Source organism: Genypterus blacodes, unplaced genomic scaffold (genome assembly GCF_046128005.1).
Source record: "Genypterus blacodes isolate CSIRO-AG114 ecotype Tasmania unplaced genomic scaffold, CSIRO-AGI_Gbla_v1 ptg000003l_1, whole genome shotgun sequence".
NCBI classification, from domain to species: Eukaryota; Metazoa; Chordata; class Actinopteri; order Ophidiiformes; family Ophidiidae; genus Genypterus; species Genypterus blacodes.
The window spans coordinates 8,098,216-8,124,693 of record NW_027466817.1 but is presented as its reverse complement, the minus strand read 5'-3'; the positions used below and the strand labels follow the sequence as shown (position 1 = coordinate 8,124,693).

The window sequence follows — 26,478 nt, the reverse complement described above, 5'->3', positions numbered from 1 at the left end:
ATGTTTCAGCCTATATATATATAATCTTCCATTTTTACAGTCAGGGCAAAATAAACGGACTGATGCGGTGCACTTGACTTTCCCGACCTGACTTTTTAGCTACCCACTATGCCATTTTTCTGTAACACCTGAAGAAGAACAATAGCAGAACAAGCACGTGTGCTCACACAGACACACACGCCCCCTCAGTGAGGCAGAGGTACTGCCTGCCTCCCCTCCTGCTTTTTCACTGCAGCGTTATGTCAGATCAGCAAGACTAATATGTTATACACATACATGAAATACATGACCTAGACCAGGGGTGTCAAACTCATACAGCCTCATAAGTTGTCATGTGGGCCGGACCAGTAAAGTTATCACATAATTACATACCTTTTGCACCCCTATTGTGAGGGATTGCGCAATCCGAGAGGAGACTGCCTCCTTTCGCGTCTTTCCCCCGTATTTGAACAGGAAAATACACAAATTCACCGATATTGACTATAAAACCATTGGAATGATTGTAATCATACAACAATTACATTTCTATCACATATCAGTGGACAAATATTTATTTGTTTATTTGTCATCATTATTTGGTTTTTACATTTCATGATGACACAGGGGAGGCACTCCCTTGACCACACGTCACTATGGATGTAAACTTTAGCATGTCTACATTTATCCATTTACAACCACATCAATCAGTCAATGTGATTACATGCATGTATGTTTGATATGGGTTGAAAAGCGGGAGAAGCCTGCATCTTGGGGTATTGTATGCTGCTAATGCAGACAAAAAGTCCAAATAAATATATGATGTGAGCACAAAATACAGAAGGAAAACACTCCTCAAACATTTCTATCCAAGTTAGCAGTAGCAATCAACCAGACATTGCTGCCTACATTTGACCTTTATAATCTGACCCCTTGACCTCGAAACACCCCCCCCCCCCCCCAAAATTAACCTGAATGATCTCTCTCTGAATAAAGTTTAGTAGATCTGAATGTAAATCAATAATCAACAGTGTGTGGTCTATTCTGGATGGAGCTCTGTGGCTGCTGAAGATCCATTCAAACTGTTAGTCCTTTACTGAATCAGCTCCATCTCAGCTAGATGATGGTGCTAGTTGCATATATGTATACCTGCAAGACACTCTGCTCTGCCTGGATACATAGTGCTCTTATCTGAAGATGACTTTATGACCACCAGATCCAGATCCAGATCCTACTGACCCAGATCCAACTGACCAGGGAAACAAAATTTCATAAAAATCCCTCAGTACATTTTTGCATTGTCCTGCATCCACAACTGCTTCCATTTAGTTTCCTACCTTTAGTCACTGCCAGTGAATGCAACTTTCCACAAGCAACCTTGATAACCGGAGTAGGAAGAGGAATCGGCACACGCCTGCACGTTAAACACACAATTAATCAATATACAGTATATGTTTTGTATGTATTTACTGTCTATATATATATATGCAAGGCCTTGGCAACAATTAACATTTTTAATTGTGACTGATCACATTGTTGTGCGCAAAATTTAATAATGAATTAAAAAGGCACAAGCTTCTAATGCTCTGAAGAACACACATGAGCTGGATCCACTGCTACAGCAGGAAACCTGCTTATCTGTGTTATCAGGGTCACACCCAATCACACACAGAAACCCAAACATACTCAGGGAAACACACACACAGAATCAGAGAAACACACACACCCAGTTTGCACATTTTTTATTAACATTTGTACACAATAAATACATTTTTTTTTTACAGCCCATAATAATATGCTGTCACGGCGACGGTCTGGTGTGCATTGTTACTAACAGCAGCTGTTTACAGCTCCAATGCCAAACACAAAAACTGTAAACACGCAGTCTTCATAAGAAAAGCCAGAAAAACACATCGGATTGACTGACTGATTGACTGATTAACTGATTGATTGATTGATTGATTGATTGGGTACTTAATGATTTGTGAATGGATGAACTTGTGTAGTAAATCAAAAACAATGTCAGGGAGATCAGTCTTTTTCTGCTTGTCTCTTCCAGCGAAAGTCACAGAATTTACAAATCAATTTAATTGATAAATATGAATTGAACGGGAATTAAATTCATACAAATGATTTCAGATTGTTAGGCTCTATTTTAGAGACTCTTTGCTGAAGTAGTGCATTCCCGAAATTAGGTTCTTCCCACTGATGCATAGAATATATACCGTTTTTGTTCAAAAGCATTTCTCAATACTGAAGCCACTTTTCCCAAAAAGTCTCACATCAGTGTCAGAACCTGTCCAGATGATCACATGGAGTCAGAACATCTCATAACATCTGAATCAAGCTGCGCTGAAACTCATTCAAACCGCTTTTTCCTCTGCTAAGCACCGTAGGAATGAGCACAAATGGTCAGACTGGAAGATGAAAACACAAGCTGATTTCAATGTCATCAAGATGACACCATCAAGTGAGCTTTACATGAAGCTTTAGCTTGGGTTCCTATACCCATACAACATGTAGACCACAAGACAGTCATGATCCCAGCTAAATTAAAATCACACAAAATTGTATCCTTTATCGCTGCAAAATTATGAGTAGTTTGTCCGAGAAGAGGTACGTCAATATGATTGAACATATGTCCCCCATGCAGACATTTACTGTCTGAATATGGACAATAAAATCAGACTACCTATAAATCGAGCATTGAATTTATGGATTCTGGATTTCATTGAATTGAATTTCACTGTAATTGTACATTATTGTACAATTACATTGTATTATTGTACCTACAATCCAAATGACAATTTTGCATCATATTTTCAACTGAAATTCCATTTCACAACTGCAAATGGGATGGAACACACACGGACGCACGCGCACGGACGCACGCAAATTACAGTATTACCAATTACAGAGACATTTATGTCTCCATTTCTCTGGAAGAGTGGAGACACTGAGTGTGTAACTGCACATGCTATGTGCACTCTGAATCTATGTGAGGCTCAGCCGGCAGGGGGCGACACTGAAACAGAATCCACAGCATCAAACTTTGTTCTTTCAAAGCTGAAACATAAAACATGAAAAGATTTCCGTGTTTTCCTCTGCATATGGAGGGAAAAGATAAGTGTGAGTGCAGATCAGCAAAAATAATAAAAACATCCTGACCCAATTCAAAGAGGAAGCGTTTCCATAGCTACATGTGTGTTTATGCTACTCACTGACTGATAATGACGCCTACCAGAGAGCGCTGAGGGAGGAACACCCCCCCACACCTGTATTTACAATCTGTCCTTCAGTTCATCCACATGAGACATTCCAATGACATCACACTGAACCTATACTCGTAGATTACATACCATGATGTGTTAAAATACACCTGCAGCCAAATAGGAAGCAGCAAGTTTGACTCTACATTCCTGCTCTGCTCTCACCATTGTTTAAATTACCATTCAAGATTTTACAACTTTCAACACGCCAATCACAATCAGGAGATGAATGAGAAAATAACTGACTGAATTATTGCAATGACCTCTCTAAACTTGCATTTGACCAATCAGAATTGAGCATTACAGAGAGCAAGGAATAAGGAAATTAATTAACTAACACTATTGGTACAAAGAATATAGGAGCTGGCACGTCTTCAGAAGGATTCATTCCTTTTTGTAAATTTTTTCACAAAATGATCAATTATTGATTATAAGGTTTCATATTGATGCAGTTGGATTGCTACCTTGATGTATCTTTACAACCCCAATTTACCAGGTCTGTAGGTCTGTGAATGGACCCCTATGGATCCATGAACATGTGTTAAAGCCTCTCAAAGCTCCTCTACATGAAGCCGGAAGTTTAGTTAGATACTATTATTGTGACCTCTGACCCTAAACCCTCTGAATGTTGTCATGGATCTCTATCCTATAGTCACCATGGGTGCCTTCTCACATCAGTCGGCAGCTACCAACATGGATCCATAAGGGTCCATTCAAGGACCTACAGACCTGAAGAGAAGCACAAATGTTTCTGATTCTGAGATTATTCTGATCTACACACTGACACAACGTACAGAGGAACAAACAGAGTTCAGACGTGAAGGAGATGAAGATCAGGAGATTAAGTAACACTGCCAGTGTTCCACTTCAAGAAGAAAAAGAAAAACCTGCCAAACTTTTCATGACTTTGCACTCTTCTTCCCTCCTCCTCCTCTTCAACACCTGCCTGACAAGGTGAGATGTTAAGGCGAGAATGGAAGAATGGTGAAGGGTGGGTGTTCTACTGCACTTCAATACAGAGATTACATGATCTAATTAGTCTTTTCTCCTCAGTTTATTGGTGAGGAAGATGAGGGTGGATGTGGTTTCATTATTCAAACATTAGTCCTTTATGTTGTGTCTGTTTCTCCTATCTATCACACCAGCGTGATCTCCACCTCCTCCAACTTATCGCTTTTCTCTTGCCGTTGGCGAGGGTGCTGTTTGGGTGGGGGAGGTGCTGCTCGCACCTGCAACGGAGAGGAAATAACAGGAACGTTTTATTGTGCTGAATCTTACTTACTATATGACAACAAGACACTGTAGAACACCCCATCCTATCTTATCCTATAATAATACAGTTGGAGAGTGTGTGTGTGTGTGTGTGTGTGTTTTGTCTTGTATGTGTTGCTGAGTTGCAACGAGCACCAATGGCTTCCAAACTGCCGGAAAGATTACCTCATGAGCTCCCCTCCCCCTTTGTTAGGCTGTCAGGCTGGCTTTCACAGAAACCATGAACAGGGGTCAAGAGCGAGTTAGCATGTAGCTTCCTCAGCCTTCAGAGCCAGCTGAGAGCTTTCACTGAAGGTGAGGAGGGAGGAGCCCGAAGGGCTCTGAGGGCTCTTTGCTCTATTGTCATAAAATAATTTAACTTTATTTGTTAAAATGTTCTCACAGTCAAACAGAACAAAGATCACAACAATAACATTTTTACTAACAGGACGAAGTTGTCCAGGACCTCCATCAGTCAAAGAATGCGGAGGCTGAGGACTCCTGCCAGTGACCTGACCTGAAGGGGGGGCGGGAGAGAGACAGAATCAGACAGACAGACAGAGAAAGAGGAAGAGAGGGAGAGAGACAGAGAGAGGAGGAGAGACAAAGCGAAGGAAAGAGACAGAGAGAGGGAGAGACAGAGAAAGGGAGAGTGAAAGAGATGGAGACAGGGAGATAGGGATAGAGAGAGAGAGAGAGAGAGAGAGAGAGAGAGAGAGAGAATGTAAAGTTACTGAATCTTTCATTTTTTAATGAAATCTTAACTGTTTGTTTGTGTGGTGCTCTTCCTGTGTGTGTGAATGGCTAAAACAAACTGAATTCACATGTCAGGAGAGAAACTCATCACAGTGTGTGCGAGAGTGTCTGTGTGTGTCTTACTGTGTGTGATTATTGGTCCCTTGTGTGGAGGGGGGGGTTTGTGCTCTCCATTGAGAGCAGCTGAGGGGGAGCGAGCGAGAGGAGTGGGGGTGGAGGGGCTGGTGAAAGGGCTGATGGGAGTCTGCTCATACAGAGGAAGAGGAGGAAGAGAAGACGGCATCCCCAGAGACGGAGAGATCTGCAGAGACAAACATTCAAACGAGGGAGGAAAGAGGAAGATTCTGTTATGGCTATTAAGCCTGAACATCACAGCGTGTTGCATTATTAAACATATATATACTTATATAGTAAATATAATATAAATAGTATATATATATATGAAATAATACATAAACATATAAAAAATTAACATTCACTAATGGATTACCAAGTTAGTGAAATAAGACAGAAAAGTTTGTTACAACTTAACAATGAAACCCACATCATATTCATTTAAGACATCATCATTTACTCAGACAGAACACAATGAAGGTAAACCAAACTCAGCTATCATCATCATAGTATAACCATCATCATCATCATCATCACCAACACTAGTATCACCATCATTGTCATCATCATCACCAACAACATAATAATCCTTTGCACTACTTAACATATTAAATGATTACCTGTATATCTCTGTATATAATAGTCTGTATATAATAAAGTACATTTTTGCATTTCTGTTTGGCTTGTATCTGTACTCTGTTCAATGACAATAAAGTTGAATCTAATCGAATCAAATCATCATCACCAACACTATCACATCATCAATATCACACAGAGACAGAGAGACAACAAGAGAAAGAGAGAGTTTTTAACAACTTAATTCACAAATATTTACAATTATGGAGAGACAGAGAGAGAGAGAGAGGGAGAGAGGGACGGAGACAGCGATGGAGAAAGACAGAGGGAGGGAGACAGAGAGAGAGGGAGACAGAGACAGAGTATGTCTGTGTGTGTGTACAGTATGACCTCACCTGTATGTCCACTGCCTCTCCGTGTCCACTCTCCCCGTTCTCCGTCAGATCCTCAACCAACACAGACGGGAAGACACCCACCCGGCCGTTCAGCTCGCCCTCCCAGAATCCATCGTCTGTCTGGGTGTCTCGGCTAAGGAGGTGAATGACAGCGCCCTCAGAGAAGGAGAGCTCTTCATCGGCCTGACCCTCGTAATCATACAGAGCGCGCACGTAAACCACTGCAGAGAGGACACACACACACAAGCATATAGATTAGTATTATCAACAGAGAATATGAAAAGAACGAGAGATACAAAGGAAACAAAACAGAGAGAAGAGAGGAAGACGGGACTAACGATCGCTAGGCGACAGGAAGTCCTCATTTACCTCATCCTCATATTCAGCTACAGAAAAAGAGGGAGAGAGAGAGGGTTGGAGAGAGGCAAGAAATGAATGAAAATTAATTCAAGAACAGGAAATGACAGCAAATACGTCTGCATCATTGATTGGCTCAAAAAAATGTAATTGTGAAGATTGGAACTCATATTGCAATTATGGTATGAACTGTGAATTATTTTCTCCCAGTTTTTTTATTCTACTCACACTTAAAAGGTTCTATACCAACAAAGAACTTGAAATGTATATTCATTTGTATATTTTCATTTAGAACTTTGAGAAAGGACACATTTTGGTGTCACAATTGACCAATCACATCCTGGTTGTCAGAATACAGGTGGAGAAAAAAAAGCCGCACACAACCACCATCAAGTGGAGTTATACATTTACTATGAGTATTATGATTGTAATCACTCACAATTCAATTTGAATATGATCAAATGTGCAGCACTAGTTCTTCCAACAGAATGAGTAAAGAAACAAACACGCACACGCACACGCACACACACACACACACACACACACACACGGCATACAGCTTTGCTTTGTAGATGCTCTCCTGTCGTCCTGACGAGGACGAGGTTCTTACTGTTGGCGTCTCCATTGATGCAGCCTGGGTGAAGCTCAGGCTCAGTGGAGTTGGATGATGTGTGCGATCTTGCGTCCAGCGTAGCCAGAGACTGTAGCATGCTGAGCAGGCTGTTGGACGCTGGGAACTGCAGGTATTTCTCTGGGACGTAGCCCACCAGACCCGTCTTATTCCGAGCCTGGAGTGTCACACAAACACAAAAAATACACGCGCAGAAATACACAACGCCATTAGTATGTATCCCTGACCCAGAAACAGATACAATACACAAACACTGTGGTCAAGGAAGTTTCAAGTTTCAAGTTTATTTGTCATTTGCACAGTAAAACACAGGGTCATACTGTACATTCTTTGTGACGTGGCAACAACAGCAGCATATTGAAAGTTGTGCAACTGTGCAAAGTACTAAGCATTAAAGAAAATGGAATTCAAGTGCAGACCAGACTGAACAACAACAGAATAAAAAATATATATACAGACTATTACAAAAAAATAAATAGTGGCATGAGTGCCAATGATAACAGAGTGCAAAGTTATAATAGAGTGCAAAGTCACTGGTTAAGGAGCCTGACGGCCTGGGGGAAGAAACTGTTTTTGAGTCTGGTAGTCCGTGCCCGGATGCTCCGGTAGTGTCTACCAGATGGCAGAAGGGTAAATAGTCCATGTGATGGGTTTGCGGTGATCTTTGGTGATTTTCCGTGCTTTTCTGAGGCATCGTGTGTGATAGATGCCTTGCACAGGTTGGAGCAAATGATGCGCCCTGCTGTCCACCCTCTGGAGGGCCTTGAGGTCCTCAACAGAGCAGCTGCCACACCACAAGTAGTAATGCAGCCGGAGAGGATGCTCTCGACGGTACATCTGTAGAAGTTGGTGAGAGTTTTAGTAGACATGCCAAACATCTTGGGTCTCCTCAGGAAGTACAGGCGTTTCTGGGTAGTTTTCACTGCCATGACAGAATGTCTAGACCAGGTGAGATCGTCGCTGAGAACAGGGCGTATAGCAGTGGGCTGAGTACGCAGCCTTGGGGGGCTCCAGTGCTCAGGGTCAGTTTGGAGGAGGAGAGGTTACCCATTCTCACCAGTTGGGGCCTGCCTGTCAGGAAGTCCAGGATCCAGTTGCAAAGGGAGTTGTTAAGACCCAGGATCCTGAGCTTGGGGACTATAGGGGGGGCTGTAGTCTACAAACAGCATCCTCAAGTACTGTATGTGTCCACCTTATCCAGGTGGGAGAGGACGGTGTGCACCGTCAGGGCGATGGCTTCGTCGGTGGATCTTTTTCGCCGGTGTTCCTGACGCCACTGAAGGGTGTCAGGAAGAGATGTGGGTTCTGACTAGCCGTTCGAAGCACTCCATGATGGTGGATGTCAGTGCTAAATGGCGGTAGTCATTCAGGCAGGTAATGGCGGGTTTCTTAGGTACAGGAACAATGGTGGTCTGTTTGAAGCTGGTGGGAACTACAGACAGGTTCAGGGAGAGGTTGAAGATGGAGGTGAATAACCCCCCTAGCTGATCGGTGCACAGTCTGAGGACACGGCCTGGAGTGCCATCTGGCCCTGGAGACTTCTGTGGGTTTACTCTTTTGAAAGCTCTGCCCACGTCGGTCATGGTTAGGGACAGAGTGCAGCCTCAGCTAGCCTCACTGCAGGGGTGTTGTTGCTCACCTCAAACCGTGCGTAGAAGGTGTTGAGATCATCTGGGAGAGAGGTGGCGGGCAGGGCATCACTGCTATTCCTCCCCTTGTAGCCTGTGTGTAGCCACCCCTGTGTTTACCTGACTCTGTAGCTCTGTCCTGTGGGAAGGTGGAAAAATCTAGTTGGGGAGACGACCGAGTCGGGCACTGTAGGATCCATCCAGGTCTCGGTGAACACCAGAACACAGCAGCTTGCAATGTCCCGCTGGAAGGAAATCCTTGAGTGTTGTTCGTCCATTTCACTGTCCAGGGATTGCACATTTGCCAGTAAAATGCTCGGTAGTGGCGGGTTGTTGTTGTGCGATCGGGATCTGCAGAGGATACCGGCTTGTTAACCTCTTTTCTTCCTCTTCTGCTGGCGTACATTAAATTCTTGACTGATCTTTACCACCAAATGATTCAGCACCACAGATTTGTTGCCTTTTGAAATATCAATTCCACACCCGGCACGATCCACGAGCATGACGACTTTCCTTTCATGTCGCTGTTCTGGGTCCTCTTCCAAGCCCTTCCACCAAACTCTACTCTGACAGGATTTCTCTGCACTTCTCCACTCAGATTTGTCACTGTTTGTCCTTGTGTCGACTCACTGATGAGGTCATAAACTTGGTTAAATGATGCCTGGTCCAAATGTAACCACTAGAAAAAGGTTCCCTCTTGACACACCATCAGATCATTCCTTTATCACTTCAAATCAATGTAATCACTTCTGACAAAAGCAACATGAATACTTTCCTGAGCCGTATGATAAATTCTGACACCATCAGTCTGTTTGCTGAGATACAACTGCAAGGTTGTCGATTCATGCGCTCTGGTAATGGACTCTATGAAGAACTGACTGAAACTGATTTTTTGGGGTGTTTTTCCTTGTCTTGTTAGAGAGCTGTTTTTGTGGGCCTATGAAGCCCTTTGAGATGTTATATGTGATGTTGGGAAACAAATAAACTTGACTTGACTAAACACTGGACAAAAGGTGAAGTGTGTGTGTACCTTGACCCAGTCCTCCATGTCTCCATCCTCAATGACCTCCAACATCTCCTGTTCATCTATAGTCAACTCGTCTGGCTGAGAGGCCTGAGAGAGGGAGAAAGGGGGTCAGAGAGAGAGAGAGAGGGAGAAAGGGGGTCAGAGAGAGAGAGAGAGAGAGAGAGAGAGAGAGAGAGAGAGAGAGAGAGAGAGAGAGAGAGAGAGAGAGTCCATCACTGTGTGGCTGTAGGTTCACTATCTGACATAAACATGGACATATGGATAAATCTGTATCTGAATCAGACTGACCAGGGTTTTAGACTGACCCAGGCTTTACACTGACCTGGGCTTTAGACTGACCCAGGCTTTAGACAGACCCGGGCTTTACACTGACCCGGGCTTTAGACTGACCTAGGCTTTACACTGACCCGGGCTTTAGACTGACCTAGGCTTTAGACAGACCCGGGCTTTACACTGACCCGGGCTTTAGATTGACCTAGGCTTTACACTGACCCGGGCTTTAGACTGACCTAGGCTTTACACTGACCCGGGCTTTAGACTGACCTAGGCTTTAGACAGACCAGGGCTTCAGGCTTCATGTGATAATCCTCCATCATGTATTTTAATACAATACTTGCAATCGCAATATCTGTCCAAAAAAGAACACTTGATTCACTGAAGTTGTATGTGGCATAAAGAACTTCACAATGAATAAGTGCAACTGTTTCTGGAGTTATCAAGCTCATCTGAAACATATAAATGAGCATAGCAGAGATGAATCACCATGAATTTTAATAGACTGTCAGATTGAGAGTTTAATGTTGTCAAAATGACCTAAAATCTCCCAGATTGATTTATTTTAACTATTATTTAACTACTATTTGACTTTTTGTAGAGTGGTCATGATCAATATGTAACAAACATTTGCTAAGCATGTGCAGAGACACTTGTGAGCTCTGCAGTCTCCCTCTCATGTGTGGCTGCGTCTTTAAAGCAAGCAGCAGTTGATCCTAATTAGCTGCATTACATTCTAATAAACATTTATATCATTAGTGTGCAACGCAAAATGGTTTTGCAGTGAGTTTATTAAAAAGTATGCGTACACAATGTGTGTGTGTGTTCTTACCTTGTACGAGTAGAGAACCTTGCAGGTAAGCGGGTAGTTGCGGAGGGTTCCAGAAGGACTCGAGCTGCTGTCGTCAAAAACCTCCATGTTCTCATCACACTCGTCACGTTCAAAGTCCACTATGCTCTGGAACATATGAGTGCACACACATTCACAGAGATAAGGTAAAAGCTCTGTTAATAAAGGACACAATTCAAAGACGCATTTAAATCCCATCGCGGCCTAATTTACTAAACGAGTCGAAGTATGAAATCGCTTTTCTCTCCATGTTCACCCATCCTTGCCTCCTTACCTCCTCCTCTCTGTCCGCCTGTCTCAGCTTCAAAACCCTTTCACACAGAGGGACGGCTGTCTCATTAGGTGTGGCCCTGTCAGCTTTGGTTGCAATGACATTTCAATGGCTTATATAAAGGACATGTGATCCATCCAACACCATAACAACACTGTGTATGTGTCTATTCTTAAATCATTGTGTTGAGTCATCAGATTTGTGTTGACACAGTAAACTCTACACTGGTGGAGAACAAAACAAGTGTGTGCGTGTGCGAGTGCGAGTGTGTTGAATATAAGCAGATCTCACTCTATTCCTTGGGAATGGAAAATATATAAATAAATAAATATCGCAAATAATTTTGACGTTTGTTTGAGGTGGATATAAATAAGTCACTCATAAATCTGTAACATAAATAGACTTGGTGTCTCTGTGGTTAAGTAGAACATGAGGTCTCTGTCTGATGTCCTGGTTGGAGGTGACAGATGTTTCCAGAAGCATGGCATGTTTGGTTTGTGTTGAATTGAGTGAGATTAAGGAAGTACAGCTCTACAAGATGCAAAGTAACAGCACAACTCGAGAACTGTTGAGTACGAGTAAGAGGACAGAGAGACAAAGAATGGCGACGTCTTAGATTCCAAATTGAGGGTAGCATCCAAGAAGCCTCCTGATTAGATGGTGAACCTTCAATGTGAAGGAGCAGAGGCTTTACTCTGAGCTCCTCCTAAAGTCTGAAGTCCTCACCCTGTCCTCAGGGGGAGTTGTGACGGCATGTGGACAAAAGTCATTGAAAGAACAAAAGAACAAGATCGTGCCTCCCTGCCTCCCTGCCCTGAGTTATCCTTCTCCATGAGACCACTGGATGACCATCTGGCCACAGATCAGTATGGTTGATTTAACAATGGAAGCTTTGAACGTTGTTGACTCAGATTTCATGTCTTCAGCCTCCCTCAGCATGCAGGAGGTGGGAATTGAAGATCTCAGCAACAGGTGCCCCTGCAAGACGACGCCAGTTCTCCCTCCCTACTCATAAACAGCATCCAGCTTCAGAATGATCTTTGTTGGGCAACTTGTCTCATCCCTTACAGGAGTTTCTAACACCCCTGTGCAGCTCGTTCAGTGACAGGCTGCTTCACCCACGGTGTCTTACGAAGAGATGACGCAGGTCTTTCCTCCCTGCAGCAGTCAGACTATTCAAATCAGAACCTCTCCCAGTAAACACGGTCTAATGATCACACAGTATATGTACTGTATATGTACCATATTAATCGATTTGCAATTTTTGTACTTAGTTGTATTGTTGTACATTTGTTAGGCTCTTTACTTTTGTTAGGCTCATTTTTTTTTAATGCCCTTTATTGTTTTGCACTATCCACTTTGCTGCTGTAACAATGTCAATGTCCCCGTTGTGGGACAGATAAAGGATTATTTTATTCTATCTCATCCTCTCCCTCCTCATCACCTCTCCACTTTTTCTCAGCTCACTCACTCCTTATTTCCCTTCTTTTTCACTCCAGTGAATTTCTTATGTTATTATCTTTCAGATTTTACTTGTATGCATGATCCAAGATTACATTCAAGCACACTTGTGACATGTATGAACCTTGTCATTAAACATGTTCTCTGCACGGTATAATGACATAAGAGTTGAACTAAACATTTTCACTTCCTGTTTCAAAAACGCTGACAGAAATTATCATTTGTAAGAACATGTAATATGAAATAACATGAGTGTTGATGTTAGCAAACAGGTAGTGAGTCTCACCGACAGTGAGGGATCATGGGAAGTATAGTTGGCCCAGCGTTCATTCTCCAGCTCCTCCATCACCTGAAGCAAGCAGAAAGATTACAGGGTTTACATGTACACACACACACACACACACACACACACACACACACACACACACAGATAAAACACACCTGGTTCATGGCGCTCTTCACCCATGTATCTACAGAAACGCCAACCTGTCGCAGAAGATCTAACCGAGCTTCGGCTTTCAACTTGACTGTCTGTGGATGGAAGAGAAGCAAACATTAACAAATCAAACGTGACACTTGCAGTTTCTGTAAGTAATTTCAGTGTCAGTTTGAGTCTTCATCAAGGAGGATGTGATGTCTTGTCAAGTCTTGTTTGCTTTGTTTGTTGTATGTCAAACAACGCATAGTATGTTAGAGGCAATGATGATGATAATGACGACGACAAAAACGATAGTAGGGATGATGGTGTTGATGATGAAAATGGTGATGATGGGATGATGTTGATGAAAGTGGGGACGACAACAAAAATGGTTGGACAATGATGGGACCACAAGGATAATGAAAGTGATGGTGGTGATGTGAGGAAGGGCTCTACCTCAGCTTTCCGGATGTTTTCTTTGGTGTCCTCTATCTTCAGCTCCAGATCCACTCTGCTCTGCTCCAAGGGAGGAAGACCATGGCTCTCACACTCCTCCAGGGACTAAACACAGATATGTTAATTAGTTTGTGCGTATGAGAGTAAAGCGTGCGCGTGTGTGTGTGTGTGATCTCACCCTCTTGTAGTAAATGATGTTTTTGTGTTCTCTGGCCACTCTGGTTGCCCACTTCCTAGCCTCTTTGTTCAGACTGAGCTCCTCTGTGGTTCCTGTATTTGACTCCAGTGGACGACTCTGAGACACACACACACACACACACACACACACACACACACACACACACACACACACACACACACACACACACAAAGTATGTACAAACTATAACTTCAATGAAATAAGTGAGTGAAAGTTTCATTCCTCATATAAACAGGCATTGTGTGTGTCAACAAAAAACAAAGAAAACAAGCACAAATTGGTGCACTGATCAATGATATTTAAAGTACATCCAGGTCAAACTCATTAAACATCAAAGTCATGCATGTCACACCTAGCTTAAGCAGAGAATCAGTATTCACAGTTAAAAAACACAAGGCCAAAATCATGACATGACATGACATGAACAAAAGCTAATAATAATAGTAAACATGCAAAACTTACAATAGATAAATAAATAATACTAAACTACTACAAGTTTATTTGAGGTGATTTGAGCGTCCCGAGTCAATTTTGGTGTCATTCAATATTGTACTGTAAAGTAAGAGGCCGTTGTTGCAGGCTCGCTGCCGCCTTTACGCTCACATGCCCTACCGAAAGCTTGGAGCCTTACTGCCTCAGTGAGAACTACAAACTACACAAGAAACTCCAAAAGCAGTGAATAACTGTCAAATTAAAAAGGCAGCACAGAGACGACAAGAATTTCTCAAAGTGACACCACAGACTGCATTGTTGCTGAGCAGGCGAGGCTTTAAGAGGTGGACCTCCTTACTGTTTTGGACAGCGAACACACAACACAACAGCACTCTGGTACCAAACATCACCTGCTCCATCTCCTGTACCTCCCTCCAAACTGTTCCAAATTAAATCATCTAGTACACTATGCACAGAATGAACATTACCAAGATGTTATTGAAAGAGAGGATGTCTGGTGTATTGCATATACAAGTTAGTACACTGTTTTATAACATATTTTATAAGTATCTTAAGATCTTAAAATCTCTAACATATTTTATAAGTACAGACAGAAGACTCCATGAGGAGCTCACAGGCCTGTGCAGGGTGAACAAACCTGCATGTGCAGCGTGTTTGTAGAAGTTTATTAAGATTCTTTAAATGCACAGCACAACATATAGTGAAATTTATCCTCTGCATTCTGAGCCAGTGGGCAGCCACACGCACCAACTCCAGTTCAGCCAGTGCCTTACTCAAGAGCGCCGACAGGAGAAACCGAATACACATTCATGTGACTTTAAGAACATAAGCTTGAATTTACTTGCATATTTATCGCAAGTAAATTCTAGCTTTTAGTGGATGATTTAATAAACAGCAATATTCAATATTACAAAAATATCTTCTAGTCAGAAATCGTATACAAAACGTTTTCATGATCAATTTGAATATGTCACGCGATTGATGCAACTGTATTTCTTTTATTCTATATTTAAAAAAAAAAAAAAACTTACATCCGCATCACATCCTTACACTCTCAGGGGGGTATGAATGATTTTGTTTGAAACTGCAGCTCTGTTAAAGTGAGGAGCAGCAGTATGCAGCCGAGATGCAGCACCAACATCTCCAACCCTGCGGAGGAACAACCTGACATACAGTGAGAACCAGCCTAACACACTGTCACAGGCCGTTTGTCAGCACTGACCTCATGTGGACAACATTCAGTACATGCCTGATGTCTGCCAGCATCATGGCTACAGGCAGAGGACAAATTTAGTTTTTTGAGATCAAAGACAATAGTGGATCTGCAATAATGAGCTTTCTGTGCACACATATCGCACAATGAACAATAAAGAATGGACAGACAGAATGGACGTCGATTGTGTTGCCATGAAGATCAGAACACGAAGTAAAGGAAGTCTACCTGTGCCAGGGTCATTCTCATAGCACTGACAGGCGACGGCTCAATGTCCACCAACTGCTGCACTGAGCTCAGAGTCTGACACACACACCAACACAGAAGTTTAAAGGAAAAAGTAAACTGTTAGCGAGGTTAGAAATGGATAAAAAAGAAAAGCACGTTTATAATAGAAAGGTTAGAGATCAGTATTACAGGAAAAGACAAGCATGGAGGAAAAAGAGAAAAGAGAGGGAGAAAGAAAAAAATCGCCAAAATGACAAAGGGATGATGATTAACCAAGAATGTGCATTGGATTTTAGGGGTAAGTGTGTTCATTGATTAATTCAGTATGTATGGCTGCAAATATTGCTGCAGGGAATAAGAACTGATTTATGATTTCACTGAGAGAAAGAGAAAGAGAGCGAGGGAGGGAGAGAGAGACAGAGAGCGAGAGGGAGACAGAGAGAGACAGAGACAAGAGATTTTGATTTTTAAAACAACTTTATTTACAAATATTTACAACTTACCATTGAAACCCAATAACATACAGCAGGGGTCTCCAACCTTTTTTCCCCCCTGAGAGCTAATTTGACAAAATAAAAGTGTTCGAGAGCTACTCATGTTTTACATTATTAGTAACATTTTTCCACATGGCTGATTCTCCACCCAAACCAGCTGAATAAGCGTCTTTTGTTTTTCCAAATGATATCCAACACTCTCCAACATTTTGTATCAAAAACATCTAAATTCAGCAATATGAGCTTGTTTTGTTCTGTATACATTTTTTGTGTCAAGCTCACACTAATAAATTCATCATACTGATCTCATGGAAAACGAAACAATGTTATTGTTATTGTTAGGTTATGTACTTATTTTACTATTTGATATACTATACCTTTCATATTTCACATTTTCTGTCTGTCCACATATCACCGTCACAATTTCCCTACACATTCCCTGTAATTCTGGGAATTCCCTGCAGCTCCCATATCATCTGCAATTCACATGCATTAAGTCTTTCCTAGTGTTAATGAGATGACTGGCACTGCGCGGAGTCAGCAAAAGTGTATGATGTCTGCTGGAGTGAATCCACTTCAGTTCATGGAGCTTACTGAGCTACTTTAGCTTCTCTGTTCGTAGCCTGCTAGCAGCCGGAAAGTCCTGTGAAAAGTTGCTGTGGACTTTGGTAAAGTGGCACTCGACAGACGCGCTTGCACCGCAAATGACACACAAACTTGTCATTCACATTAGTAAAAATGTTTTTATTCCTCATGAAAATAGTATATGTTTTGCCTTTTATTGGGGCTATTTTCCACAGTCATTGTCAAATCTGGCGTGCACTTGCTAGCCTGCTAACATCGCCTAATGTTATGGTGTCACTGACTTAACCAAACTTGACAGTTTGGATACCTGGCATATAATCATTTTGTGACAGAAAGGGGCGGGATGTATGTGAATTTGATTGGATAGAAATTTAAACAGCTTTACCAAGTGACATTGTGTTGTCAAATGTATGTATTCTTTGAACCTTCAGCGAGCCACTCAGACACTGGTGGCGAGATACTAGTAGCCCGCGATAACATGTTTGAGACCCCTGATATACAGTATATAACTTTTTAAGACATCACAATCTACTCAGACTGAACACACAAAAAACAATAACAAAACAGAATGAAAGTAAAAAAAAAAACGTCATCATCACCAACACTAGTATCACCACCATCATCAATATCACACAGTTCTTTCTCCAGTTCAGTAAATATATTTCTTCACCCTGTAATATTCCCAGCCAACCAAAATAATTTACTTAATTAAAGTTATCCACTCTGAATTTAAAAGCCAAGAGCTGACCAACACCATGTTGTTCATACAATCTTCCACTGTGCACAAACTCCCAGCATATGTGTGAGAGAGAGAGAGCGATAGCGAGAGCGAGAGAGATGCGTGCGTGAAGATGAACATTCAATTTTGTCATTCAGAGACACTTTTATCCAAAGAGACACACATATGAGGTTTGGATACAACACAAGCAAAGACCAGGAGAGAAGAAGAGGAAGAGGCAAGAAAAAAATACCCATTACTGTGTGTGTGTGTGTGTGTCTCACCATGTCACATTCACTGGGCTGAAACTGGAAGTCGTGTGCTTTGTGGAACACTGGGTTCTCCTGCATGAAGAACTGCTGGTTGAACTCCTGGATGATCTGACAGACACACAGAGACAAGCGCTTAGCTGATGTGACACGTCCTTGACATCTGCTCGTAATCCAAACAGCTTCAATACATTGTACATCGGACATCTTTCAGGGGTTTGTTAATGAAGGCCTGTAATTTCCTGGTTGTTTTTTGTTGTTGTTCTGGAGCCAGGGTTGATTGCAGCCGTGCAGATGTGGAAACACCCAACAACAAGTGTGGTGTGTGACCTGCGAGATGCCTGTGTGTGTGTGTGTGTGTGCGTGTGCGTGCGTGCGTGCGTGCGTGCGTGCGTGCGTGCGTGCGTGCGTGTGTCACGACTCACCCTGGTGGATTTATCTAGCAGGAACTGGAAGGCGCTGTGGGATGCCTGTGAGGCCTCGAGCTCGGTCCCACACAGAGCTACCAGGTAGTCTTTGACATGCTCATATATCCTCCCATCCAGGGCCTGCAGGGCAGAGAAACACTCAGTATGTTTATATCATTATTATAATTATTTATTAACAGAGAATCAGAGAACCTTTTCATCCCTGTGGTTTGACCTGAACAAGCACAAATGATCTTCACCTAAACTTTAAAAACAAAGAGAGGGTGACGGGACAAACAGGAGAGATAGGTCACGAGGTCAAGACTGGGCCACAAAGTCAGGGCCTGTAAGGCCTGAAAGCCATGTGGTCCTTACAGATACAGATACAGACACTTTATTCATCATCATTGTTCAAGAACAAATCAAAAAAAGAGCCGGAATGCCCATCACTATCAAGCAGGGAGGGACGGGGCATGCAGACAGTCTACTGCAGGTAAAGAGCAGGACAGAGAGAAGCAGAAAGAGAGGGAGAAGTGCGGTGAGTGCAGTGTGTGAAAAGATGAGTGACAGGTGGAAAAAAAGCAGCATTTCCCCCACAGCAACCCCATACCTGCCATACCAACACCACCACCTCCCCCCACCAGTATCAGCACCACAGAGCCTCTCCCGAGCGCCACCCCCATGCCTCACAACACCTCTGCCCCCACCACCACACACTGCACACCTATCTTCACAGCAGAGCAGGTCAGGGAAGAGCTGTGCAGACTCCGCCCAGGTAAGCTGCAGGTCCTGATGGCGTCAGCCCAAAGGTCCTGAAAGCATGCGCTGCCCAGCTGTGTGGAGTCCTGCAGTACATCTTCAACCTGAACCTCAGTCTGGAGAAGAACCCGGTGCTGTGGAAGACATCCTGCCTGGTTCCACTTCCGAAGAAGTCACGTCCCAGCACCCTCAACGACTACAGACCGGTGACGTCCCACCTGATGAAGTCATTGGAGAGACTGGTCTTGTCACTCCTTTGGCCCCTGGTCAAACTGTCACTGGACCCTCTCCAGTTTGCCTATCAGCAGAAACTGGGAGTAGAGGACGCCGTCATCTTCCTGCTTCACCGTGCCTATGCCCACCTGGACAGACCCGGCAGTACTGTGAGGGTCATGTTCTTTGACTTCTCCAGTGCATTCAACACCGTCCGGCCTGCCCTGCTTGGGAGTAAGCTGTCGGCGATGCAGGTAGACTCTCCCTTGGTTTCATGGATAGTGGACTATCTGACTGGTCGGCCACAGTTTGTCAGACTGCAGGGTTGTGTGTCTGACACTGTGGTGTGCAACACTGGGGCCCCACAGGGTACGGTCCTATCACCGTTCCTGTTCACTCTGTACACCTCCGACTTCCAATTCTGCTTGGAGTCGGAGTCTGCCACCTGCAGAAGTTCTCAGATGACTACAATAGTGGGCTGTATCACCAAGGGAAAGGATGAGGAGTACAGGGGTGTCGTGGACTTCTTCGTCAAGTGGTGTGAGCTGAATCACCTGCAGCTCAACACAGACAAAACTAAGGAGCTGGTGGTGGACCTCCGCAAGAAGAAGTCACCCCCCATACCTGTGTCCATCAATGGGGTGTCTGTGGACTCAGTGCAGGTATACAAATACCTGGGAGTCCATCTGGACGACAAACTGGACTGGTCTAAGAACGCTGAGGCAGTGTACAAGAATGGACAGAGACGACTCTACTTCCTGAGGAGGCTCCAGTCCTTCAATGTATGCAACACCATGCTGAGGATGTTCTACCAGTCTGTGGCAGCCAGTGCCATCTTCTTTGCTGTGGTGTGCTGGGGCAGTAGGGCGAGGTCAGCAGACGCAAATAGGATCAATAAGATCGTCAGGAAGGCTGGTTCCGTACTGGGGTTGCACTTGATTCGTTGGATGTGGTGTTGGAGAGAAGGATGCTGCGCAAGCTACGTTGCATCATGAACAATGACTCTCACCCTCTCCACCAGGTGCTAGCCTCATACAAAAGCATCTTTAGTAACAGACTCATTCCTCCCAGGTGTACTACTGAACGCCACAGGAAATCTTTCCTCCCTGTGGCCATCGGACTTCATCTACCTTGGGCCGGGGATGAACAGTGGGGACATAAGGATCTGAGGCCTTGCCCCCCCAACACAACAAATCTTCACAGACATGAGAACTGTGCATCCAACAGTTCAGTTGGAAGAAAAAAGACAGGTAGCATGCCTGCTACTTTCAGTGCTTCTACAACTGTTGGGATTTAGAAGCTCCACCCAGGCTCTCAATCCAGTGTATGTTCTTCCAAACAGGAAAACACTGAAAAAAACATTCCAAAACTGTACCACAGACAACGTACTACACTGCAAGAACATTCCAAAACTATTTTAATTCCTCAATTCATGTCATTAAAATCAGAACAGACTGAATGCATGTGAAGTACAGATGATATGGGAACTACAGGGAATTCCCTAAAATTACAGGGAATGTGAAAGGGAAATTGTGACAATGATATGTGGACAGACAGAAAATGGGAAATATGATAGGTATAGTATTAGTCAAACAGCAATAATGTTGTTTTGTTTTCTATGAGATTAATATGATGTAAAAAACCAAGCTCATGTTGCTGAATTGAAGTGTAAGTGCAAGTGTTGGATATCAACATTTTATAAATGTTCACACAAAAGACGTTTATTCAGCTGGTTTGGGTGGAGAATCAGCCATGTGGATAAATGTTACTTATAATGTAAAACATCACTAGCTCTCGGACACTTTTATTTTGTCAAATTAGCTCTCAGAGGCAAAAAAGTTGAAGACCCCTGTGCTACTGTGTTCTTTAAATGTTCTGCTTTCTGCGCCTATCAATGAGCCTATCAATATAGATTCTGCATGCTCTCTCTATTGTCATTCCTTCTGCGTGGGACATACTGTGAAGAGAGGGACACCTTAAGTTGTACCTAAGTTTGAACCCCTTGTAAAAAGGGGAAAGGACTTTAATTTTATTAGTTATTGACCTCCTCATATCTCCTGGTTCCGATGTTATGGCTCTATTACGAGGTTTCAGGTGTAGCATCAACTTCTGTTCTTTAGCCTTTTGTACCAGGCTGGTGTCCATTTGTCAGCTCCTCCTACATAACTCTGATTTCGTTCTCCACCCTTTCCATCATGTTCCTTTCTATGACAAGATTCATGTGTTTTCCACATCCCACCACCACACTATCAAACTCCTGCTTCTTCCTCCTTCACTGCTCACAGAGGTCAGAGACACACTGACAGGAAGCCACCTGACCTTCAACCTCCAATAAGGAGTGAAGTGAAAATGAAATGTCTGCTGTTAGCAGGTGGTGAAGCCTGCAGAGAAACCTAATCTGGTTAACCTGTTACTGTCTGTCTCAACACTGCCCTCTGCCACCTTCAGCGAAGTCTCTTTGCTGGGTTCAGTCTCCTCCAAACATCTGTGAGGTCATTTTCTGTAATGACTCTGGACACAATTGATGGGCGAGGCTCTTCAGCATTCCTGGTGCACTGACTCCCTGTGAAACATCATCTCCATGATTAAAAGCATATAGATGAATGGAAAGTAAAGACTCCATCTGGACTTAGCACCATCCCCAGTTGACGTAGTGGCGGCTTCAGATCGCCAGCCAGCCGGGTAACAACAAGCCTTTTCCTTGTGCAGCAAACTGAGGTTTAATGTCCTCCCTATGTGAAACTGTGATGGAGAGCTCAGCTGTCGCCTCACTCCAACTTCCCAAAGAGTTGACTACAGCGAGTGTGGAAGCCGGGAGATAAATGCAAATCCATTCAGAAAGTGGCGTCAAAGCGATGTTTTCCTTTGAGAAACACCACTACAACTCTGTTTATTCTGGGTTTATTCCCAGAAGACGCAACCTCCTTCCCTCCCTGCCATCTTTCTTATCCCAAACTAACTTTCTACCATCTGCATTGCCAAGCTGCCCCCTCTGCAACATCCTCATCTTGCCTGCTTACCTGGACTGCTTAACTACCTGCATGCCCTGCTGCTCCCGGAGAGACTCTAACCAATAGTGCGGAGTGCCTCCTCTTAAGTGTCTGTCTGAGGTTCTCCCTTTCTCCCCTTCTCTTTCTCCACAGGGGTCATACAACAGCCAAGCACCAGTCTGTACATTGAACCACAACACAATCAGACAGCTTTGTGCTTTACTCACTGCTAACCCCAATTCCAAAAAGTTGGGAAAGCTTGTAAACAACGAATAAAAACAGAACACAGTGATTTAAAAGCTCTGTTTAACATTAACTTCTTTGAAAACAGCACAAATATGAGATTATTTATCTTTGAACTGATGGATTTTGGTAAATACTGTAAACACGCACTCTAAATCTGACAGCTGTAACACGTTACAGGGAAGTAACAGTAAAGTACAGGTTCATTTTCCTTCAACACTCAGCAATCGTTTGGGAACTGAGGATAGTGGTATTCGTACTTTCTTCAGCTGATCAAAGGTCAAAGGTCTCCACTGTTGTATTTTGCACCCTGTGGCATGGCTCAGGAAGGTATGGTGGTTGGGATTCTGGTTCCATTCCTCCATTCTTTGGAGAAAAGTGAAATATAAGTACAGTCCAAATGCACTACTTGTTCTCTATAGGACACCAGTCAGGACTGCAGCTCCTCGCAGTCTTTAACTATACGTGCAAAAGCTTGCCATCGCCTCACTGAAATCAGCAGGGACAACCCTGAAAGTCTAGATGGCAGCAAGTCCAAAAATATACCCCCTCACCGTGGGCACTAAGACGCCACCACACCTTGACAGACTGGCTTTTGTCTTGGTAACAATCCTTTTCGTTAAGAAGACAACGTCCATTATTTATTTATGTATTCTAAGAACAATCTGAAAATAGAAAGTAGTCGGGTTTGTGTTTGGTTGTACTGTATATGTTGTTTGCCTGTTGATATCAGACTGTTTTCTTTTTTCACCAGCAGATGGTTCCCTATAGCACTGTCCCTCATTGTCTGTGTTTATGTGTGTGTGCATGTGTTTGTATTTGTCCCTGCAGCCTCTGTTTTCTGTCACCATCTTTGCATTATTCAGTCCTCACACTCATTACTGAGACAGAGACAGGCAGACAGAGCAACAGGAAGGAAACAGACAGAGTGACAGACAGACAGACAGTCAGAGAGATTGGGCCGCAGACAGTCAGAGAGACAGGGAGACAGGAAGACAGTCAGAGAGGCAGGGCGGCAGACAGAGAGACAGTCATAGAGACAGGGCGGCAGACAGAGAGACAGGGAGGCAGGCAGGCAGACGGAGAGACAGACAAGACAGACAGGGTGACTAGAAGGGTCAAATAGTTCGGGCTGCAGGTCTTGACCTGATGAGAATGAGATGTGAATTGAGTGTTGTGTGTGAGGTGAGTGTACCTGTATACAGTGCAGAAGGTCGGCATGGTAGTAGCGGTCATGGTGAGCGTTGGCAGCTGCTAACGTCAGCAGGTAGTCGTTTCTGGCCTGCGTGGCTTTCAAGTTACAGTCACTTCTCTTTGCTTTCAACTAAAAACAAACGCACACAAAGCGACAAGAACATGACACACACAAAGAGACAAGAACTGAAGAAAACATCTCCTGGGTTGTGTATCCTCTTACCTTTACATTCGCTTTCTGTAAACTAATTCGTGACTGAAACAGACCCAGTTTAGATCTGAAAAAAATCCACATACACACAAACAGACAAAAGTGATCATTTCATCCCAAATAATTTCCGAATCGTGGTACAAACAGGAACCAAAAGTTACTTCACATGATTTCCTGTTATCATTCTGCATAAAAAAGCCTTAAGTCATGTTTGATTGCAGCATAACACAAACTCAGTCTATTGATAGATATGTGTAGTGTTCCATGTGCACGGTCACACACAGACACACTTACTTGGCCTCGATGTCAGCCTTCTCTCGGACAGCGTGGGCCACCTGCTCACAGTCGTAGTACTTCTTCTTGGCCTTGGCCAGGTCCTTTACCGACTCCTGCAGCTCGGCTTGGATCACGCTGAGCTGGTCAACAGTCTGAGCAAACACATATGCATTAACAACAACATGAGCAACACTGTGTGGCAAATACATATATAATTCATGTTTTCTACATATCCCCAATCACATGTGTTTTCATCAAATTATAAAGTGTATCTGGTCAGCAATAAATACAAACTGTAAAAAGAAATTCTGCAACTGAAAGCATAATCAATAAAGAGGCTAAGTACAGATTCAGCAAGGCAGTGAGAGATGCTAAAAATCTGTACTCTGAGAAACTGAAGCAGCAGTTTGCAATGACACTGCATCTGTGTGGAAGGGTCTCAGAAAAATCACAAACTACAAGCCTAAACCCGCTCAGTCCCTAATTGATCTGTGCCTTGCCAACAGGCTGAATGAGTTTTACTGTCGCTTTGATGGTCAGTTGCTGACAGATGCTGCCAGTTCTGACACCGTCCCCCTCGACACTTACAGCCATCACCAGTCCCCCCTCCCTCCCTCCTCCCCCTCCACCTCCTCACATATGGCCCTCACAGTGGCCCACTCCTCCCCCACCTCATCAACGACCCTCTCACTTCCGGAGAGGGACGTTAACAGACTGTTTAAGAGGCAGAACCCCCCCAAAGCTGCCGGTCCAGACTCTGTCTCACCCTCCACGCTGAAGCACTGTGCCGATCAGCTGTCTCCGTGTTCAACGACTACAGACCCGTTGCTCTTACCTCTGTAGTCATGAAGTATTTTGAGCGCCTGACCCTCCCCCATCTGAAATCCCTCACCGACCCCCTCCTGGACCCCCTGCAGTTCGCCTACAGAGCCAACAGGTCTGTAGAAGACGCTGTCAACATGGCCCTCCACTTCACCCTCCAGCATCTTAACTCCGCAGGAACCTTCAGCTCTGCCTTTAACACCATCATCCCCTCACTGCTGCAGGACAAGCTCTCCCAGCTCCACGTGCCCCGACTCCACCTGCAGGTGGATCACAGACTTCCTGACTGACAGGAAGCAGCATGTGAAGCTGGGGAAACACGTCTCTGCTTCACGCTCCATCAGCACCGGTTCCCCTCAAGGCTGCGTTCTTTCCCCTCTGCTCTTCTCCTTATATACAAACGACTGCACCTCCAGTCATCAATCAGTCCAGCTCCTGAAGTTCGCGGACGACACCACCCTCATTGGACTCCTCTCTGATGGGGACGAGTCCGCCTACAGGCAGGAGATTGACCGTATGGTGAATTGGTGCGGGCAGAACAATCTGGAGCTTAATGCTCTCAAAACAAAGGAGATGGTCGTGGATTTCCGACTGAACGCAGCCCCACCCGCCCCATCACTCTGTGTGACTCCCCAGTTGACACTGTGGAGTCCTTTCGTTTCCTGGGAGACATCATCTCCCAGGACCTCAAGTGGGAGCTCAACATCAGCTCCCTCACCAAAAAAGCCCAGCAGAGGATGTTCTTCCTGCGGCAGCTGAAGAAGTTCAGCCTGCCAAAGACATTGATGGTACGCTTCTACTCTGCCATCATTGAGTCCATCCTCACCTCCTCCATCACCGTCTGGCAGCCACTGCTAAGGACAAGGGCAGGCTGCAGCGTATCATACGCTGTGCGGAGAAGGTGATCGGCTGCAAACCTGCCGTCCCTCCAGGACCTGTACGCCTCCCGGACCCTAAAGCGGGCAGGCAAGATTCTGGCCGACCCCTCCCACCCTGGACACAAACTGTTTTCAACCCTCCCCTCGGGCAGGAGGCTGAGGTCCATCAGGACCAAAACCTCACGCCACAAATCGAGTTTCTTCCCCTCTGCAGTGGGCCTTATCAACAAGGCCCGGGTCTGACTCATAATAAACCCCTGCACATTCACTTTATTTAACAGTATTCTTAAGTTAATTTATTACAATAAACCCCTGCACGTTTTTTAACACTTTATTCATCAGCATTCATTTAGTTAACTTATTTAATTTAGTGTGTTTTTAATTTAAGTATTCACCGAGCTGCTGTTTGTACATGTTGTTTTATGTTGTTTTATATGTTGTTTTCTGTTGTCTTTTTCTACATGTTATATGTTATATGTTCGCACCCAGAACCACAGCAAATTCCTCTTAAGTGTAAACTTAATTGGCAAATAAAGCAATTCTGATTCTGATTCTGAATATGATCATCAGTCCACTCTGACCTTTGCTTGCACTTGTAAGGTTTGACTTTGAGTGAC

General features: G+C 43.9%; 1 protein-coding gene across 2 annotated transcripts in view; it reads right to left on the bottom strand.

The window, feature by feature from the left end:
- Window positions 1–1,707: 1,707 nt before the first annotated feature.
- Window positions 1,708–26,478, bottom strand: part of fchsd2 (FCH and double SH3 domains 2) — a 29,990-nt gene continuing 5,219 nt past the window's right edge. The window contains exons 6-21 of one of the 2 annotated variants that reach the window (XM_076146595.1): window positions 24,180–24,313; window positions 23,898–23,952; window positions 23,676–23,804; window positions 18,294–18,416; window positions 17,884–17,979; window positions 13,888–14,004; window positions 13,710–13,814; window positions 13,277–13,366; window positions 13,122–13,184; window positions 11,086–11,211; window positions 9,984–10,067; window positions 7,305–7,482; window positions 6,338–6,558; window positions 5,376–5,553; window positions 4,943–5,013; window positions 1,708–4,474 (exon numbers count right to left, since the gene is read on the bottom strand). In XM_076146595.1, the coding sequence (XP_076002710.1) occupies window positions 4,382–4,474; window positions 4,943–5,013; window positions 5,376–5,553; window positions 6,338–6,558; window positions 7,305–7,482; window positions 9,984–10,067; window positions 11,086–11,211; window positions 13,122–13,184; window positions 13,277–13,366; window positions 13,710–13,814; window positions 13,888–14,004; window positions 17,884–17,979; window positions 18,294–18,416; window positions 23,676–23,804; window positions 23,898–23,952; window positions 24,180–24,313 (1,863 nt within the window). In that variant the 3' untranslated portion in view covers window positions 1,708–4,381. Of the gene's footprint in view, window positions 4,475–4,942; window positions 5,014–5,375; window positions 5,554–6,337; window positions 6,559–6,620; window positions 6,724–7,304; window positions 7,483–9,983; window positions 10,068–11,085; window positions 11,212–13,121; window positions 13,185–13,276; window positions 13,367–13,709; window positions 13,815–13,887; window positions 14,005–17,883; window positions 17,980–18,293; window positions 18,417–23,675; window positions 23,805–23,897; window positions 23,953–24,179; window positions 24,314–26,478 lie in introns of those variants that run through there. The other variant, XM_076146604.1, reaches the window with a different exon arrangement.